The sequence below is a fragment of the Leptodactylus fuscus genome, chromosome 9 (genome assembly GCF_031893055.1).
Source record: "Leptodactylus fuscus isolate aLepFus1 chromosome 9, aLepFus1.hap2, whole genome shotgun sequence".
In the NCBI taxonomy this organism is placed as follows: domain Eukaryota; kingdom Metazoa; phylum Chordata; class Amphibia; order Anura; family Leptodactylidae; genus Leptodactylus; species Leptodactylus fuscus.
In genome coordinates, this window is record NC_134273.1 from 85,098,403 (window position 1) to 85,118,650 (window position 20,248).

The 20,248-nt window shown below is 43.6% G+C and overlaps 1 protein-coding gene across 3 annotated transcripts in view; it reads left to right on the forward strand.

Moving 5' to 3' along the window:
- Positions 1-20,248, forward strand: part of CHCHD6 (coiled-coil-helix-coiled-coil-helix domain containing 6) — a 146,771-nt gene that overhangs the window by 47,209 nt on the left and 79,314 nt on the right. For all 3 annotated transcript variants that reach the window (XR_012717430.1, XM_075286117.1, XM_075286118.1), the window contains 2 exons: positions 905-925; positions 6,433-6,516. Coding sequence is in view for 2 of the 3 variants with exons in the window: in XM_075286117.1 (XP_075142218.1) it covers positions 905-925; positions 6,433-6,516 (105 nt within the window). In the remaining variant the exon portion in view is untranslated. The remainder of the gene's footprint in view (positions 1-904; positions 926-6,432; positions 6,517-20,248) is intronic.

Genomic DNA, 20,248 nt, shown 5'->3' on the forward strand with positions numbered 1-20,248 from the left:
TTTTAGTGCGTCCTTCCTATCCCAGTATATCCTGCTATAACCTCCGCTTTGGGCTCCAACAACCCCTCTAACTCAGTCTCTGTAGAGAATTAGGAACTCCGACCCCGGCAAAGCTAGATTAAGAACTGGATCTGCACAGAATATGGGACAGAAATCAAAAAGCTAGACATTTCCTTTAAGGGTGAACAAAAACCTTGGCTCCTTTGCTGTAGAGATTGTTAGATTTTCCATTTTTGCCGTTTCCTAGTGGGTTATTCATTGGCTTTTGTGCCCCCCCACCCCCCACCTCTTCCTTCCGCTTCAATTGGCAATTTCGGACAGCCCCGCTCATGGCGAGTCAGACGTCTAACCTCATATGAAAGGTCTAACCGCTGTACGATTCTTCCGCAGCAAACTCTGTCAGAAGCCGCGACGGCTGCTCTTCCCCGGCTGATATTTTTGGCCCTTTCTATCATTTCTAGGTCGGGTCACGAATACATTACTCCCTGCACCCCCTCCCGACTTTTTCAAAAAAATGTCTCACAAAAGATTTTTTCTTTTTCTTTTTTCCCAGTTCAAAGTTTTGCACATTTTGTATTTTTATCTTCCGTTCTAAAGGGGGAACATAAAATAATCTCCAGCTCGGGGGTTTGCAGAGGGTTCGGCCTCGTGCGGCACCTGCAGCGCGGCTTCCCAGGCGAGGCGTTTGGAGCTTCTGTAGGAGCCGCACGGTCGGCCATGTTGCCAGCCTTGGAAGCTTTGTGGAACAATTGCTCTTCTCCTTTCTATTGCTTAAGCTTCTCTCTACGTTGGATGAACACAAGGATTTGTGGCGTAGACGCGCGGGCTCAATAAATCACTGACATTTTCCTTTTTCTTTCCCCTCCTTTTCTTCTTTCCCTCTCCCCTTTTTCATTTTGCAAAGCCTGCGGATTTGGATGAATGGGTAAGCACTGTTTGGCTTGTGTTCCTGCTTATTTCACTTGTCATATTGTCACCGTGCGGGGATTGTTTGTGGGAATTGTAGTCTGTTTAATTTCCTTTTACTGTGGGGTCCCCTCGATCCCCCCTACTGCACTGGAGGCGGCCGGATGGGGCTTGGGACCTCGCTAGGGTATATTCATTACAGCAATCGGCAGAGCACTTTCCAGCACGTAGCTGGAACCGATAACGGAAAAAAATCACAACAAGGGATGTGTGTGCAAGTTACTTTTTAGGACTGTCGCCGGACCCCGGCCCCGCACGTAGATAGGGTAGAGTTACCTGGAGCAAACAGTGTTAGTTGGTGCCTTCGTTGCCATCAGCAAGCCATTTTTTGTCCATATGAAAATGAGCACTTTGGGGGTAAAGGAGGCGGCCTCGTTACTCCAAATGGCTAATTTGCATATTGACAAAAAGGTGATATGTCCGAAACAGAGGCGGCGATACACAAAGGAGAACACGGTTTGATTCCACTGATCCTCACTTACCTGCGGGGTTGGGTTTTGGTGACAGACCTACTTTAATGCCCCTGGTGATGAGATTGCAGGTTTCCCAGGGGCGGCCCCTTTATGAATGCAGCCCCAAGTCACGACTCTAGAGGGCTTCTGATTGGATGACAGACCTGTCACTCAGAGAGGAGGCGCCAGAGAGCGTTCAATGTACAAAGCTCGGGGCACTGCAAATATAAGGCCATCTAGTGCGCAATGATTACAGCACTGAGGGGGTTAAAGGGGTGATCTGGGGCCATTGTATTGATGGCTTTTGCCAAGCACAGTGCCATACATGGTATAGTGGCTGTGATTGGTATTGCAGCATAGCCATATGCTAGTGGAGTTAAAGGGGTTGTGTTGTGTTATTTATGGCCTATACTTAGTATCGACCATAAATACCTAATTGGTGGGGGGACCCAAAAGACAGCCCCCAGACCGATCAGTGTACGGAGCCGCGTCATGCAACCTTATAGACAATACAGTCAGAAGCAGAAAGCTTAGTCTCCTATATAGAGATCGGACACTATCACTGCAGCTCAGCTCTCATCGATGTCAGTGGGAGCTGCTGTGATGGCGCCCGACGCTTTACAGGGGACAGGCCTTTCTGCTTCTGACCCTGTATTGTGTATAGGATGGCCCCGGAAGCTTCTCCAGACTGGTCGGTGCAGGGGCTGTCTCTCAGGACCCCACCGATCAGGTATTTATGGCCTATTCTGAGGATTAAGCTTAAGCCGGGACATCCCCTTTAATGGCACTGCCTGACAAGACAAGTGGAGTTCAGTATCATAGTCTGGAAAACGCCTTTACAACATGGGTTTGGAGGAGTCTGACTTGCTGACGGGCTCCTTGACACAGGTGAGAACCCTTCACCATTCCTCCCTTCATCTCCCCACATTATAACACCGCTCACCTGTTTCATCCAGGCAACCTTTAACTCATGGTAGTGGCCATGGTCAGAAGCCATTGTTATATAGGTCACTAGAGGCGACAGACTGAATCGTGTATGGCAGCGAGTCGCGGGCAGTAAGGTGTCCAGTCTGCCGGGTCACCCAGCCATAGGGACAATGGGGAGCCTGTGCCTTCTCCTTGTGATTGGGGCAGCAGTGCACTTGTGTGACCGGTGCATTGGGATTGCCGGAGATTTCAGTCCTTGCAGCCCCATTGAATCGAATGGATCACACGAGTGCACAAGAGGTGGAATGGGGTCCTTTAAGTAGACAGACCTCCCCCATTCATACCATGATGACTTATCCTATATGTATATACAGAGGCGTAACTCGTATCCCCAGCATAAAATCTGTAATGGGGCTCCTACCCTTGTCACCTAGCATAGTGCTATAGTTTATAAGGCCCTGGCCCCTCAGATTTCATGGCCCAGTGGTGATGGCTTCCTCTGCACCCCTGTATACAGTATATAGCAGAGTACACAGACTCGCCTCCCGATATCCACAGCCCGACCACTTAGGAACCTTCTCAGGGCTAAATGTGCTAAGTTGTTAAGAGAGAATAATGAAAGGGAGATGAGCTCTTCCTAAACGAAGGCTTGTTAATTGCCAGCGCGGGCATCGCTCCCTCTAACACCTTTTTGGCACCGGCCGGCGATTACCAGGAATAACCTTCCTATTGGACGGCGTCCGCACGCCGCAGATCACAGGTCACTTTCCCTAATGAGTTTTTGCATACATAATCTTCATTAAATCCTGCAGCATTTCTGCTTTTCTCCCCAGTCAAGGCTCTCGGTTGCAGGAAAGGTTAAGCACCGTCTGGCTTTCTTTGTCGCAGAGCGTGTAAGCGGCCGGGTCAGCCGCAGAACGTCCCACATTCCCCCGTCAGCTCACTCTAGTCCTCTTTAAAATCCATCCGTCCGACGGCGCGATTCACAAACCCGTCATTGTTTGTTTAAGGGGATACAAATAATTCCGCCCATTGTTAAGGCAAATTTGTTGTTGGCACAAGTGAAAAATGCGCATCCAAATTACACGGGGGCGCAGACAAAAAGAAGAGCGCCCCATGTGCCTATTATTAATCATTAGCAGAGAGAAATATTTACACCCCCCCCCCCTCCAATAAATGTGCACCGTCCTGGAAAAACATATGCAGATGCACACGTGCGACTTAATCAGAAGCGGGGACGCCAGCCATGGGGAATGAACCCTTTGTTTGCCAGAGGGCCTGGATTACAAGTCCCATGGGGGGAAACAATAGGCATGGAGGATGCCACCTGTCCGGGCTTATTAGTGGCCGTGCACGGGCTGACATCTAAATGACTATTAACTCTCCCTATTAAATGGAGAATTTCTGATGGACTATAATAAAGCCATGGGATGTTTGGTTTGTTCTCCTTCCGATTTTTCCTTTCTTTTCCCAGGATTAATAATTGATCACCTATTTTTAGGATCATTAGTTGAAGATCAATGGGGGGAAATCTTTAACCTAGTTTGGGCTTAGGAGTCCAGGGGGCGGTCCTACTCTGTGATTGACAGCCTTCCCAGTATAAGTAATAACTGAGGTAATGTTCCCCTTGCTGATTCCCTGCTGCTCTCAGTTACTGGCTCCCCCTGCTGGTCTCTTATCTTCCCGGCAATGACCTCCTGACCTGGTCGTGTGACCGCTGCAGCATGTCTGTATCAGGATGTCTTCCACGGAGACCAACACCACCGAAATATCAAAATGGGAGCAGCAGGGAATCCGTAATGGACAACTAGGGTTGAGCCAATCTTAAGATTTCAGGATCGATTTTAAAATCTGATTTCCGATCATTTTCCAGCTGATCCCGATTGTGAAATTTGCTGGATCGCTGATTGGGATCCGATCTTTCCCGATCGATCAACTCTAATTGTAAATTATATATTCAGTAGGGGTGAGCCGATCTTGAGATTTCAAAATCCGATTTTTGATCATATTCCAGTCAATCGCGAAATTTCCTCGATCGATGATTGGGATCCGATCTTTCTCGATCGCTCAACCCTATGAACAACCCTATGGAAAGCACCGGATCAGTCTTCTGACATGTCTGCACTAGCACATTATCATCTGGGAGCATTAGTTCTTATATTCCGTGTTCCTCTGTTATTCCTCCTGTGAATATACGTATATGCCTTCATCTGGGCATTGCCATTCCTGTTGTCCAAGGGTGTGTTTCCCTACACAAGCTGACACCATAAACCACAGATGTCCCACTGTGTAGGGGCAGGGTCTTTTGGAAAAAAGAGGACCAGGAACACCCAGTTTATCCATAGATTACCAATAGGAGTAATAGAGGGGAGTGCATAATACAGTTTGCACCCTAATAAGATTGTCAGTGACTGCTGAATGCCGCAAGTGCAATGCTTTATCCATATAGGAAATCTGCTAGATAGTAATGTCCTGTGATCCCAGCAGCCTCTGCAGGGCGATAGTGGAGAGCGAAGAACTGACATAGACCGTGATAGTGACAGCAATCCCACTGTATCTGCAGCATGGCGGACAGAGAATTAGGAAGTAAAGAGAGGTCTCTAGAAGTGCAGGGCATGGCGGTCCGAAGGCGCGGTGAAGGTTTCATTTTCCATTTCAGATACACTTTAAGTCTCTGCTGCCAATCTTAGCAAATAAGACGTCCTGCTATCACCCATGGATTGCATGCACCTGAGCGTCTACAAGGCCCTACCATTTGGGGTGAACGGAGTCCCCACATCCTGATGTGAATTAGATACGGCTTCCCGTAGCCCACATGCTCTTCCCAGTGAAGCATGCCTCCCCTCCAGGTCTTCTGCAGGAGTCTGTCAGGCTCATTGAGCGTCAGATGAAGCTGACATTTAAAATACGGCAAGCCAGACAGGGCTTTTTTTCCTTGCCAGATACGCTCAGCCTAAACTTCATGAAGTGTCCCAGTTTACCCATTGCCTGCTGCTCTTGGGAGGAATACGGGAAGCAGTCAGCCTTCAGATACAATCCTTCTTCCTAACGACCCCTGCCAGCCTTCCAAAGACAGCGCCAGACCCCCGGGGATCGCTTGCGTCCAGGCCGCTTTATCACTTTGCAATGTCATTTTCACCCCAACGCCTTCCTAGTTTTTAAAAGTTCATGCCCGCTGTGTAGGCCTTACCCATAAAGCATCTCTGCGATACCATCTACGCCTGAAGATGCAGAAAAGTTAAATATGGTGTCGTCTCCTACTGCAGGGAACTCCAGCCATGTCTGGATAATGGCAATGTATACACACATCCCTTCCATAGTAATACAGAGGTCAGGTGGAGGGTGGAAGGATCTGCTGCCTTCTGTCTGCAGTGGGGCCATTGGAGGGACCCCACCTTGTAACCGCCTGCAGTGGGGCCATTGGAGGGACCCCACGCTGTAACTGCCTGCAGTTGGTCTATTGCAGGGACCCCACCTTGTAACTGCCAGGAATGGGGCGATTACAAGGACCCCCCCCTTGTAACTGTCTGCAGCGGAACTATTGGAGGGACCCCACCTTGTAACCGCCTGTAGTGGGGCCATTGGAGGGACCCCACCTTGTAACTGCCTGGAAAATGCAGATATTGTCACTGGGCTTGTACAGCGGCCACTACTTTGGTTACCGTAGTCTCTGTGCTTCATTATTATATTCAGGTTAATGATTTTTCACCTTATTTTGATGACCGATCTTTCGGATAAGTCACCGATATCAGATTGGTGAGGGTACGACACCCGAAACCCCCACTGATCAACTCACTGCTCACCAAACACAGCGCCCTACGTTGTATAGTGGCTGTGCTTGGTATTGCAGCTCAGCCCCATTCACTCAGGTAGGAATACCCCTATAGTGAGGAATTACTGGTTGTCCATTTATAGCTAAACATGGCAACAGCAATAAAGGGGCATGAATCCCGAGTGCCCCCTACATCCGGCTCGTCACTCCATTTTGTCTGGTCCAAGTTCATATACATGGTGTCATTTGGGCGAGGGGCGGCTTGTATAGACCATTCTGTGTTATGACGGGTCTCTCTGGTTTCTGCTTTCTCAGGCCAAGGAACTTCAACGCAAAGAGGAAGAGCTTAAAAAACTGGATGCCTTCCACAAGGAGCAACTGGCGAGCATCGAGAAGAAGGTAAGAGTGCAATAATGGAAGCAAAGGAGATAGAAATACTAGGACTGATTACTGTAGGGAGGTTATAGACCACCAGAATATACTCCGGGATATACCATATGACATCTGGGGTGATTCAATGGTACCCACTCAATAAAATGTACTCCATGCTGTGAGAAACTGAGAGAGATACTGAAAGAACGATTTCTAAATCGGGGATGTAACTCCTCTGTATGTGTAACAATTAGGGAAGAGGGCGAGGAGTCTGCGGCGCCAACAACTGAGCATTGAAGGCAAATGAAGTGCAGGACTTGGGGTCTTAGAGCGCTGCAAAGTTTTCATATTCCACTGCAGACACGCTAGAAGTTTCTCCGAAGTGTCTGCGGCCGTTTCACTTGCAGCTTTATTGTTCTGATTATTGTGTTACATAATCGACATTAGTATCAATAGGTCATGAGCAGGTGCAATCTACTTTACACCCCCATTAACGTGTTCTGCATTTTCCTTGCGTGATAAAAAATTGCATCAAAGTTGAGCGGCGGCCGTGACACCTCCATGCTGTTATCTGACTCCAGAACTGGGAGTGTTGTGTAAACAGCGAAATGGATCGAATGAGAGGAGCCGCTGTGTAGGGAACACAATAGCGCAGCTTGTAAGCTTGTTACCGCACTAATGTTTTATACATCACATTGTAAGGAGTCTCCGCAAGTCAGGTTATAATGATTCCATATGGCAACTTACTTATATATTCTACCACAATATGCAGTCATGTAGAGAAAAATGACTCGTGTGAACTGTACAGGAGAGAAAACAGTGTCTAATATCTCCATTCAGAGGCAGTATTATAGTAGTTATATTCTTGTACATAGGAGCAGTATTATAGTAGTTATATTCTTGTACATAGGAGGTAGTATTATAGTAGTTATATACTTGTACATAGGAGGTAGTATTATAGTAGTTATATTCTTGTACATAGGAGTAGTATTATAGTAGTTATATTCTTGTACATAGGAGGTAGTATTATAGTAGTTATATTCTTGTACATAGGAGGTAGTATTATAGTAGTTATATTCTTGTACATAGGAGCAGTATTATAGTAGTTATATTCTTGTACATAGGAGTAGTATTATAGTAGTTATATTCTTGTACATAGGAGCAGTATTATAGTAGTTATATTCTTGTACATAGGAGCAGTATTATAGTAGTTATATTCTTGTACATAGGAGTAGTATTATAGTAGTTATATTCTTGTACATAGGAGCAGTATTATAGTAGTTATATTCTTGTACATAGGAGCAGTATTATAGTAGTTATATTCTTGTACATAGGAGTAGTATTATAGTAGTTATATTCTTGTACATAGGAGGTAGTATTATAGTAGTTATATTCTTGTACATAGTAGTATTATAGTAGTTATATTCTTGTACATAGGAGCAGTATTATAGTAGTTATATTCTTGTACATAGGAGGTAGTATTATAGTAGTTATATTCTTGTATATAGGAGTAGTATTATAGTAGTTATATTCTTGTACATAGGAGGTAGTATTATATTAGTTATATTCTTGTACATAGGAGGTAGTATTATAGTAGTTATATTCTTGTACATAGGAGTAGTATTATAGTAGTTATATTCTTGTACATAGGAGTAGTATTATAGTAGTTATATTCTTGTACATAGGAGGTAGTATTATAGTAGTTATATTCTTGTACATAGGAGGTAGTATTATAGTAGTTATATTCTTGTACATAGGAGCAGTATTATAGTAGTTATATTCTTGTACATAGGAGTAGTATTATAGTAATATTCTTGTACATAGGAGTAGTATTATAGTAGTTATATTCTTGTACATAGGAGCAGTATTATAGTAGTTATATTCTTGTACATAGGAGCAGTATTATAGTAGTTATATTCTTGTACATAGGAGTAGTATTATAGTAGTTATATTCTTGTACATAGGAGCAGTATTATAGTAGTTATATTCTTGTACATAGGAGCAGTATTATAGTAGTTATATTCTTGTACATAGGAGTAGTATTATAGTAGTTATATCCTTGTACATGGGAGCAGTATTATAGTAGTTATATTCTTGTACATAGGAGTAGTATTATAGTAGTTATATCCTTGTACATGGGAGCAGTATTATAGTAGTTATATTCTTGTACATAGGAGTAGTATTATAGTAGTTATATTCTTGTACATAGGAGTAGTATTATAGTAGTTATATTCTTGTACATAGGAGGTAGTATTATAGTAGTTATATTCTTGTACATAGTAGTATTATAGTAGTTATATTCTTGTACATAGGAGCAGTATTATAGTAGTTATATTCTTGTACATAGGAGGTAGTATTATAGTAGTTATATTCTTGTATATAGGAGTAGTATTATAGTAGTTATATTCTTGTACATAGGAGGTAGTATTATATTAGTTATATTCTTGTACATAGGAGGTAGTATTATAGTAGTTATATTCTTGTACATAGGAGTAGTATTATAGTAGTTATATTCTTGTACATAGGAGTAGTATTATAGTAGTTATAGTCTTGTACGGAGTAGTATTATAGTAGTTATATTCTTGTACATAGGAGCAGTATTATAGTAGTTATATTCTTGTATATAGGAGTAGTATTATAGTAGTTATATTCTTGTACATAGGAGTAGTATTATAGTAGTTATATTCTTGTACATAGGAGGTAGTATTATAGTAGTTATATTCTTGTACATAGGAGGTAGTATTATAGTAGTTATATTCTTGTACATAGGAGTAGTATTATAGTAGTTATATTCTTGTACATAGGAGTAGTATTATAGTAGTTATATTCTTGTACATAGGAGGTAGTATTATAGTAGTTATATTCTTGTACATAGGAGCAGTATTATAGTAGTTATATTCTTGTACATAGGAGTAGTATTATAGTAGTTATATTCTTGTACGGAGTAGTATTATAGTAGTTATATTCTTGTACATAGGAGCAGTATTATAGTAGTTATATTCTTGTATATAGGAGTAGTATTATAGTAGTTATATTCTTGTACATAGGAGTAGTATTATAGTAGTTATATTCTTGTACATAGGAGGTAGTATTATAGTAGTTATATTCTTGTACATAGGAGGTAGTATTATAGTAGTTATATTCTTGTACATAGGAGTAGTATTATAGTAGTTATATTCTTGTACATAGGAGGTAGTATTATAGTAGTTATATTCTTGTACATAGGAGTAGTATTATAGTAGTTATATTCTTGTACATAGGAGGTAGTATTATAGTAGTTATATTCTTGTACATAGGAGCAGTATTATAGTAGTTATATTCTTGTACATAGGAGTAGTATTATAGTAGTTATATTCTTGTACATAGGAGTAGTATTATAGTAGTTATATTCTTGTACATAGGAGTAGTATTATAGTAGTTATATTCTTGTACATAGGAGCAGTATTATAGTAGTTATATTCTTGTACATAGGACCAGTATTATAGTAGTTACATTCTTGTACATAGGAGTAGTATTATAGTAGTTATATTCTTGTACATAGGACCAGTATTATAGTAGTTATATTCTTGTACATAGGAGTAGTATTATAGTAGTTATATTCTTGTACATAGGAGGTAGTATTATAGTAGTTATATTCTTGTACATAGGAGTAGTATTATAGTAGTTATATTCTTGTACATAGGACCAGTATTATAGTAGTTATATTCTTGTACATAGGAGGTAGTATTATAGTAGTTATATTCTTGTACATAGGAGTAGTATTATAGTAGTTATATTCTTGTACATAGGAGGTAGTATTATAGTAGTTATATTCTTGTACATAGGACCAGTATTATAGTAGTTATATTCTTGTACATAGGAGGTAGTATTATAGTAGTTATATTCTTGTACATAGGAGTAGTATTATAGTAGTTATATTCTTGTACATAGGAGGTAGTATTATAGTAGTTATATTCCTGTACATAGGAGTAGTATTATAGTAGTTATATTCTTGTACATAGGAGGTAGTATTATAGTAGTTATATTCTTGTACATAGGAGTAGTATTATAGTAGTTATATTCTTGTACATAGGAGGTAGTATTATAGTAGTTATATTCCTGTACATAGGAGTAGTATTATAGTAGTTATATTCTTGTACATAGGAGGTAGTATTATAGTAGTTATATTCTTGTACATAGGAGTAGTATTATAGTAGTTATATTCTTGTACATAGGAGTAGTATTATAGTAGTTATATTCTTGTACATAGGAGTAGTATTATAGTAGTTATATTCTTGTACATAGGAGTAGTATTATAGTAGTTATATTCTTGTACATAGGAGTAGTATTATAGTAGTTATATTCTTGTACATAGGAGCAGTATTATAGTAGTTATATTCTTGTACATTAGAGGTAGTATTATAGTAGTTATATTCCTGTACATAGGAGTAGTATTATAGTAGTTATATTCTTGTACATAGGAGGTAGTATTATAGTAGTTATATTCTTGTACATAGGAGTAGTATTATAGTAGTTATATTCTTGTACATAGGAGTAGTATTATAGTAGTTATATTCTTGTACATAGGAGTAGTATTATAGTAGTTATATTCTTGTACATAGGAGCAGTATTATAGTAGTTATATTCTTGTACATAGGAGTAGTATTATAGTAGTTATATTCTTGTACATAGGAGTAGTAAATTTCAGGGCGACAGATGAATTTCCTTGTGTCACTCCCCCCCCCCCCCCTCTATTTTGGTATGGGGTACTACCTGGCAGGTGACGACACTGCGCACAATACAGGACTATTATCAGGATATAATATTGCGTCTGCTCTTTCCTGGGCAGGATGACAATTATATTCAAATTCTAAATAACTTTGTGTTTTCCCTTTAATTCCGGCTTTACCCTCTGACTCCTCTTATCGCCGTCCTGTGACTTGTAGTGTGTCGGCCCCTGAGCCACGAGTCGAAGGCCGCGCGGTTTATCAGGTAACTTTGTTCTTAACGCAGGAAATCCAAAAAATTGTGTTTATTAGGTCTGTAAAGCGTGGAAAGGGCCAATTTGGCAGCGAAGGGAAATGAAAAATCCAGACAGCGGTTCTCATAATCCCACAATAAAGCTTAATTCTGTCAAAAAGCGAAGGAAACAACAACCTTCTTTACTTTTTGTGGTTTTTATTCTTATAAATGAAAGCCGCAGACACAGAGCACTCATTCTTTTTTATTAGCTACTGCTTTTATATAATTTCACTTTCATTTACGGAATGTACACAGACCTTGACATTTTCTGTTTCTATAGTCACATCCATAAAGCCTCTCCTAATACTTATTGTGCTATTTTTCCCTTTTCACCTTCCATATCCCTCCCCCCCCCTCGCCGCTACCATCACGCCATGTCCTCGTCCCTCTTTTCTTTTTTTCCCAAGCACTTGGCTAGGTGGCGGTAAACATAACCCAATCTCTTCTGCGTCCCCGAGAGTCGCTGTTTTCAGGGAAAATGGAAAAAAATATATATATAATTATGAAATCTGTGCTTTATAGGAGTCTTGTGCTAATTACCGCTCGGGCTCGCAGCTTAATGCCGTCTTGCTATACGTTTTGGCATGTTAATTTATATTTTGTTCCGTCGCTCTCCTAAGTGGGCGGCGCGGGGTACACTTGATTGAAAGGGCATTCAAGGATTATATCGGTTCACATATATTCTGAAAAATATTCTTCCGTATGGCGTCTGCTTCCTGTTATCGGTAATGATACGGCAATTTGTCATCCTTGGGAAAAGTTGAATAAAGTTTGTTGAAAGGCATAATGGGGTCTTAAAGGGATTTAAAGGGGACCTGTCAGGCCCAGTTTGCTTTTTTTTCTTTCAATGTGTAGTCAGTTTGGAGCTATTGGTCGCTCCGAAAGTCAGTTTTAGGGCCGCCTTCTTCTTCCTTGTCGGCTTCTCCGACCCCCATCTTACCAGAGCCCTCCTGTTCCACAGGAATCCACCTGGATTTTTAAAGGGATCCTATCATTCAGAAGGAATTTTTTTGTTTCTAACACATCGGAATAGCCTTATGAAAGGCTATTTGTCTCCTACTTTTAGATGTCTTCTCCACGCCACCGTTCTGTAGAAATTCCAGTTTTCGCCGGTATGCAAATGAGTTCTCCAGCAGCACTGGGGGCGGTCCCCAGCGCTCAAACAGCACTGGGGGCGTCCCCAATGCTGCGAGAGAACTTTCCAGTGCAACCTCCATCTTCTTTAGGAACGTCCCCTTCCTGTGTCTTCTTCCGGCGTAGGTGGTGAAACTTGTAGGCCTCGGGTAGAGCCGACTGCGCATGCCCACAGGCCACAAGAAAATGGTAACTTACTTACTGTGTTAGTGGCCATTTTTCTTGTGGCCGCGGGCATGCACAGTCCTGAAGAAGATAGAGGCGTCGCTGTAGAGTTCTCTGGCAGCATTGGGGACGCCCCCTGTACTGTTTGAGTGCTGAGGACCGCCCTCAGTGCTGTTTGAGTGCTGAGGACCGCCCCCAGTGCTGCAAGATAGCTCATTTGCATACCAGCAAAAACTGGTATTTCTACAGAACGGCAGCGCGGAGAAGACCTCTAAAGCTAGGAGATGAATAGCCTTTCTTAAGGCTATTCCAACGTGTTAGGGACAGAAAATTCCTTCTGAATCATAGGATCCCTTTAAAGGAGACCATCTTACATTGTCTCACCTGCTGATCCAGGGTTATAACCTATCCTGGCTCCTTTTCCTTCTTGGTTTTCTGGTCCTCCTTATTGATGCTGAGCCCTGACCTCGGCCATGTTCTTTAATGGGTGTCTCTTATTATTGGGGTTGTATAGACCCCTTGTGTTGGCGATCTCCCGGATTCCTTCCTTCCTTGTCAGTACTGAGTTATCGGTTTCATCAATAACTATTCCTCCAGATATTACAGGCTCTTAGCGTTTTCCGGTCCAGCAGCGCAGCAAAAAGTATTGATGGTTTATTCTAGACGTTTAATCCTTCAATGCGTAATGAAGCTTTCGGATCCATGATGCAGCCGGCGGCCATTCTTTACTGTCAGCAGCCTGGTATACGGAAAGGGAGAGATTGACGGGATGTCTGTAACGTGCGATCGAGACATGTCCTGTCAGGGGATGGAATAAAGGGCAGGAGTCCATTTGTGGATATTACATGCAGAATCTATTAAGTCGCCCCCGAAAGTAACGATTGACCAGGTGGTAATAGGGAACAGCTTATATAGCAATTCCCAGAATATGTCATAGACCCAATGGCTGCATTACCATGAGCTCTCTGCAGGGCTGCGGAGGGGGAGTAAAGTCTGTCCATCATATTTCTGTAATGATTCTCACCTTCCAGAGGCTGGTACGTTACCTTTATTATAAATGTTCAATAAACATCTAAGTAACCACCTTGTATAAAACAGTGTATAGAAAGCGGGGAGGAGTAGGGAGCAGCTGCAGGATCTCTCCCACAGTGTGTTTGAATGGGTGTATGCTGCTAGAAGGGAAGGGGGAGCAGCTGCAGTATCTCTACTACAGTGTATATGAATGACTGTATGCTGCTAGACAGGAAGGGGGAGCAGCTGCAGTATCTCTACTACAGTGTATATGAATGACTGTATGCTGCTAGACAGGAAGGGGGAGCAGCTGCAGTATCTCTACTACAGTGTATATGAATGACTGTATGCTGCTAGAAGGGAAGTGGGAGAAGCTGCAGGATCTCTACTACAGTGTATATGAATGGGTGTATGCTGCTAGACAGGAAGGGGGAGCAGCTGCAGTATCTCTACTACAGTGTATATGAATGGGTGTATGCTGCTAGAACAGAAGGGGGAGCAGCTGCAGTATCTCTACTACAGTGTATATGAATAACTGTATGCTGCTAGAAGGGAAGTGGGAGCAGCTGCAGTATCTCTCCTACAGTGTATATGAATGACTGTATGCTGCTAGAAGGGAAGTGGGAGCAGCTGCAGTATCTCTACTACAGTGTATATGAATGGGTGTATGCTGCTAGAAGGGAAGGGGGAGCAGCTGCAGTATCTCTCCCACACTGTGTATGAATGACTGTATGCTGCTAGAAGGGAAGTGGGAGCAGCTGCAGTATCTCTCCTACAGTGTATATGAATGGGTGTATGCTGCTAGAAGGGAAGGGGGAGCAGCTGCAGGATCTCTACTACAGTGTATATGAATGACTGTATGCTGCTAGAAGAGAAGGGGGAGCAGCTGCAGTATCTCTACTACAGTGTATATGAATGACTGTATGCTGCTAGAAGGGAAGTGGGAGCAGCTGCAGTATCTCTCCTACAGTGTATATGAATGGGTGTATGCTGCTAGAAGGGAAGTGGGAGCAGCTGCAGTATCTCTACTACAGTGTATATGAATGGGTGTATGCTGCTAGAAGGGAAGTGGGAGCAGCTGCAGTATCTCTACTACAGTGTATATGAATGGGTGTATGCTGCTAGAAGGGAAGGGGGAGCAGCTGCAGTATCTCTACTACAGTGTATATGAATGGGTGTATGCTGCTAGAAGAGAAGGGGGAGCAGCTGCAGTATCTCTACTACAGTGTATATGAATGGGTGTATGCTGCTAGAAGGGAAGTGGGAGCAGCTGCAGTATCTCTACTACAGTGTATATGAATGGGTGTATGCTGCTAGAAGAGAAGGGGGAGCAGCTGCAGGATCTCTACTACAGTGTATATGAATGACTGTATGCTGCTAGAAGGGAAGTGGGAGCAGCTGCAGTATCTCTACTACAGTGTATATGAATGACTGTATGCTGCTAGAAGGGAAGTGGGAGCAGCTGCAGTATCTCTACTACAGTGTATATGAATGACTGTATGCTGCTAGAAGGGAAGTGGGAGAAGCTGCAGGATCTCTACTACAGTGTATATGAATGGGTGTATGCTGCTAGACAGGAAGGGGGAGCAGCTGCAGTATCTCTCCTACAGTGTATATGAATGACTGTATGCTGCTAGAAGGGAAGTGGGAGCAGCTGCAGTATCTCTACTACAGTGTATATGAATGGGTGTATGCTGCTAGAAGGGAAGGGGGAGCAGCTGCAGTATCTCTACTACAGTGTATATGAATGGGTGTATGCTGCTAGAAGGGAAGTGGGAGCAGCTGCAGTATCTCTACTACAGTGTATATGAATGGGTGTATGCTGCTAGAAGGGAAGGGGGAGCAGCTGCAGTATCTCTCCTACAGTGTATATGAATGGGTGTATGCTGCTAGAAGGGAAGGGGGAGCAGCTGCAGTATCTCTACTACAGTGTATATGAATGACTGTATGCTGCTAGAAGAGAAGTGGGAGCAGCTGCAGTATCTCTACTACAGTGTATATGAATGACTGTATGCTGCTAGAAGGGAAGTGGGAGCAGCTGCAGTATCTCTACTACAGTGTATATGAATGGGTGTATGCTGCTAGAAGGGAAGTGGGAGCAGCTGCAGTATCTCTCCCACACTGTATATGAATGACTGTATGCTGCTAGAAGAGAAGGGGGAGCAGCTGCAGTATCTCTACTACAGTGTATATGAATGGGTGTATGCTGCTAGAAGGGAAGGGGGAGCAGCTGCAGTATCTCTACTACAGTGTATATGAATGGGTGTATGCTGCTAGAAGGGAAGGGGGAGCAGCTGCAGTATCTCTCCTACAGTGTATATGAATGACTGTATGCTGCTAGAAGGGAAGTGGGAGCAGCTGCAGGATCTCTACTACAGTGTATATGAATGACTGTATGCTGCTAGACAGGAAGGGGGAGCAGCTGCAGTATCTCTACTACAGTGTATATGAATGACTGTATGCTGCTAGAAGGGAAGTGGGAGCAGCTGCAGTATCTCTCCTACAGTGTATATGAATGGGTGTATGCTGCTAGAAGAGAAGGGGGAGCAGCTGCAGTATCTCTACTACAGTGTATATGAATGGGTGTATGCTGCTAGAAGGGAAGTGGGAGCAGCTGCAGGATCTCTACTACAGTGTATATGAATGGGTGTATGCTGCTAGAAGGGAAGGGGGAGCAGCTGCAGTATCTCTACTACAGTGTATATGAATGGGTGTATGCTGCTAGAAGGGAAGGGGGAGCAGCTGCAGTATCTCTACTACAGTGTATATGAATGGGTGTATGCTGCTAGAAGGGAAGTGGGAGCAGCTGCAGGATCTCTACTACAGTGTATATGAATGGGTGTATGCTGCTAGAAGGGAAGTGGGAGCAGCTGCAGTATCTCTACTACAGTGTATATGAATGACTGTATGCTGCTAGAAGGGAAGTGGGAGCAGCTGCAGTATCTCTCCTACAGTGTATATGAATGGGTGTATGCTGCTAGAAGGGAAGGGGGAGCAGCTGCAGTATCTCTACTACAGTGTATATGAATGGGTGTATGCTGCTAGAAGGGAAGGGGGAGCAGCTGCAGTATCTCTCCTACAGTGTATATGAATGGGTGTATGCTGCTAGACAGGAAGGGGGAGCAGCTGCAGTATCTCTACTATAGTGTATATGAATGGGTGTATGCTGCTAGAAGGGAAGTGGGAGCAGCTGCAGTATCTCTACTACAGTGTATATGAATGGGTGTATGCTGCTAGAAGGGAAGTGGGAGCAGCTGCAGGATCTCTACTACAGTGTATATGAATGACTGTATGCTGCTAGAAGAGAAGGGGGAGCAGCTGCAGTATCTCTACTACAGTGTATATGAATGACTGTATGCTGCTAGAAGGGAAGTGGGAGCAGCTGCAGTATCTCTCCTACAGTGTATATGAATGGGTGTATGCTGCTAGAAGGGAAGGGGGAGCAGCTGCAGTATCTCTACTACAGTGTATATGAATGGGTGTATGCTGCTAGAAGGGAAGTGGGAGCAGCTGCAGTATCTCTCCTACAGTGTATATGAATGACTGTATGCTGCTAGAAGGGAAGTGGGAGCAGCTGCAGTATCTCTACTACAGTGTATATGAATGGGTGTATGCTGCTAGAAGGGAAGGCGGAGCAGCTGCAGTATCTCTACTACAGTGTATATGAATGACTGTATGCTGCTAGAAGGGAAGGGGGAGCAGCTGCAGTATCTCTCCTACAGTGTATATGAATGGGTGTATGCTGCTAGAAGGGAAGTGGGAGCAGCTGCAGGATCTCTACTACAGTGTATATGAATGACTGTATGCTGCTAGAAGGGAAGTGGGAGCAGCTGCAGGATCTCTACTACAGTGTATATGAATGACTGTATGCTGCTAGAAGGGAAGTGGGAGCAGCTGCAGGATCTCTACTACAGTGTATATGAATGACTGTATGCTGCTAGAAGGGAAGTGGGAGCAGCTGCAGGATCTCTACTACAGTGTATATGAATGGGTGTATGCTGCTAGAAGGGAAGGGGGAGCAGCTGCAGTATCTCTACTACAGTGTATATGAATGGGTGTATGCTGCTAGAAGGGAAGTGGGAGCAGCTGCAGTATCTCTACTACAGTGTATATGAATGACTGTATGCTGCTAGAAGGGAAGGGGGAGCAGCTGCAGGATCTCTCCCACACTGTGTATGAATGACTGTATGCTGCTAGAAGGGAAGGGGGAGCAGCTGCAGGATCTCTCCCACACTGTGTATGAATGACTGTATGCTGCTAGAAGGGAAGTGGGAGCAGCTGCAGTATCTCTCCTACAGTGTATATGAATGGGTGTATGCTGCTAGAAGGGAAGGGGGAGCAGCTGCAGGATCTCTCCCACACTGTGTATGAATGACTGTATGCTGCTAGAAGGGAAGTGGGAGCAGCTGCAGGATCTCTACTACAGTGTATATGAATGACTGTATGCTGCTAGAAGAGAAGTGGGAGCAGCTGCAGTATCTCTACTACAGTGTATATGAATGGGTGTATGCTGCTAGAAGAGAAGTGGGAGCAGCTGCAGGATCTCTACTACAGTGTATATGAATGGGTGTATGCTGCTAGAAGGGAAGTGGGAGCAGCTGCAGTATCTCTACTACAGTGTATATGAATGGGTGTATGCTGCTAGAAGGGAAGGGGGAGCAGCTGCAGGATCTCTACTACAGTGTATATGAATGGGTGTATGCTGCTAGAAGAGAAGGGGGAGCAGCTGCAGGATCTCTACTACAGTGTATATGAATGGGTGTATGCTGCTAGAAGAGAAGTGGGAGCAGCTGCAGGATCTCTACTACAGTGTATATGAATGGGTGTATGCTGCTAGAAGGGAAGTGGGAGAAGCTGCAGGATCTCTACTACAGTGTATATGAATGGGTGTATGCTGCTAGAAGGGAAGTGGGAGCAGCTGCAGTATCTCTACTACAGTGTATATGAATGGGTGTATGCTGCTAGAAGGGAAGGGGGAGCAGCTGCAGTATCTCTACTACAGTGTATATGAATGGGTGTATGCTGCTAGAAGGGAAGTGGGAGCAGCTGCAGTATCTCTACTACAGTGTATATGAATGACTGTATGCTGCTAGAAGGGAAGTGGGAGCAGCTGCAGTATCTCTACTACAGTGTATATGAATGACTGTATGCTGCTAGAAGGGAAGTGGGAGCAGCTGCAGTATCTCTACTACAGTGTATATGAATGACTGTATGCTGCTAGAAGGGAAGTGGGAGCAGCTGCAGTATCTCTCCTACAGTGTATATGAATGGGTGTATGCTGCTAGAAGAGAAGTGGGAGCAGCTGCAGTATCTCTACTACAGTGTATATGAATGGGTGTATGCTGCTAGAAGGGAAGGGGGAGCAGCTGCAGTATCTCTACTACAGTGTATATGAATGGGTGTATGCTGCTAGACAGGAAGGGGGAGCAGCTGCAGTATCTCTACTACAGTGTATATGAATGACTGTATGCTGCTAGAAGGGAAGTGGGAGCAGCTGCAGTATCTCTCCTACAGTGTATATGAATGGGTGTATGCTGCTAGAAGGGAAGTGGGAGCAGCTGCAGTATCTCTACTACAGTGTATATGAATGACTGTATGCTGCTAGAAGGGAAGTGGGAGCAGCTGCAGTATCTCTACTACAGTGTATATGAATGGGTGTATGCTGCTAGAAGGGAAGTGGGAGCAGCTGCAGGATCTCTACTACAGTGTATATGAATGGGTGTATGCTGCTAGAAGGGAAGTGGGAGCAGCTGCAGGATCTCTACTACAGTGTATATGAATGGGTGTATGCTGCTAGAAGGGAAGGGGGAGCAGCTGCAGTATCTCTACTACAGTGTATATGAATGGGTGTATGCTGCTAGAAGAGAAGTGGGAGCAGCTGCAGTATCTCTCCTACAGTGTATATGAATGACTGTATGCTGCTAGAAGGGAAGTGGGAGCAGCTGCAGTATCTCTACTACAGTGTATATGAATGGGTGTATGCTGCTAGAAGAGAAGGGGGAGCAGCTGCAGGATCTCTACTACAGTGTATATGAATGGGTGTATGCTGCTAGAAGGGAAGGGGGAGCAGCTGCAGTATCTCTCCTACAGTGTATATGAATGACTGTATGCTGCTAGAAGGGAAGTGGGAGCAGCTGCAGTATCTCCCCTACAGTGTATATGAATGGGTGTATGCTGCTAGAAGAGAAGGGGGAGCAGCTGCAGGATCTTTACTACAGTGTATATGAATGACTGTATGCTGCTAGAAGAGAAGTGGGAGCAGCTGCAGTATCTCTCCTACAGTGTATATGAATGGGTGTATGCTGCTAGAAGGGAAGGGGGAGCAGCTGCAGGATCTCTACTACAGTGTATATGAATGGGTGTATGCTGCTAGAAGAGAAGTGGGAGCAGCTGCAGTATCTCTACTACAGTGTATATGAATGACTGTATGCTGCTAGAAGGGAAGTGG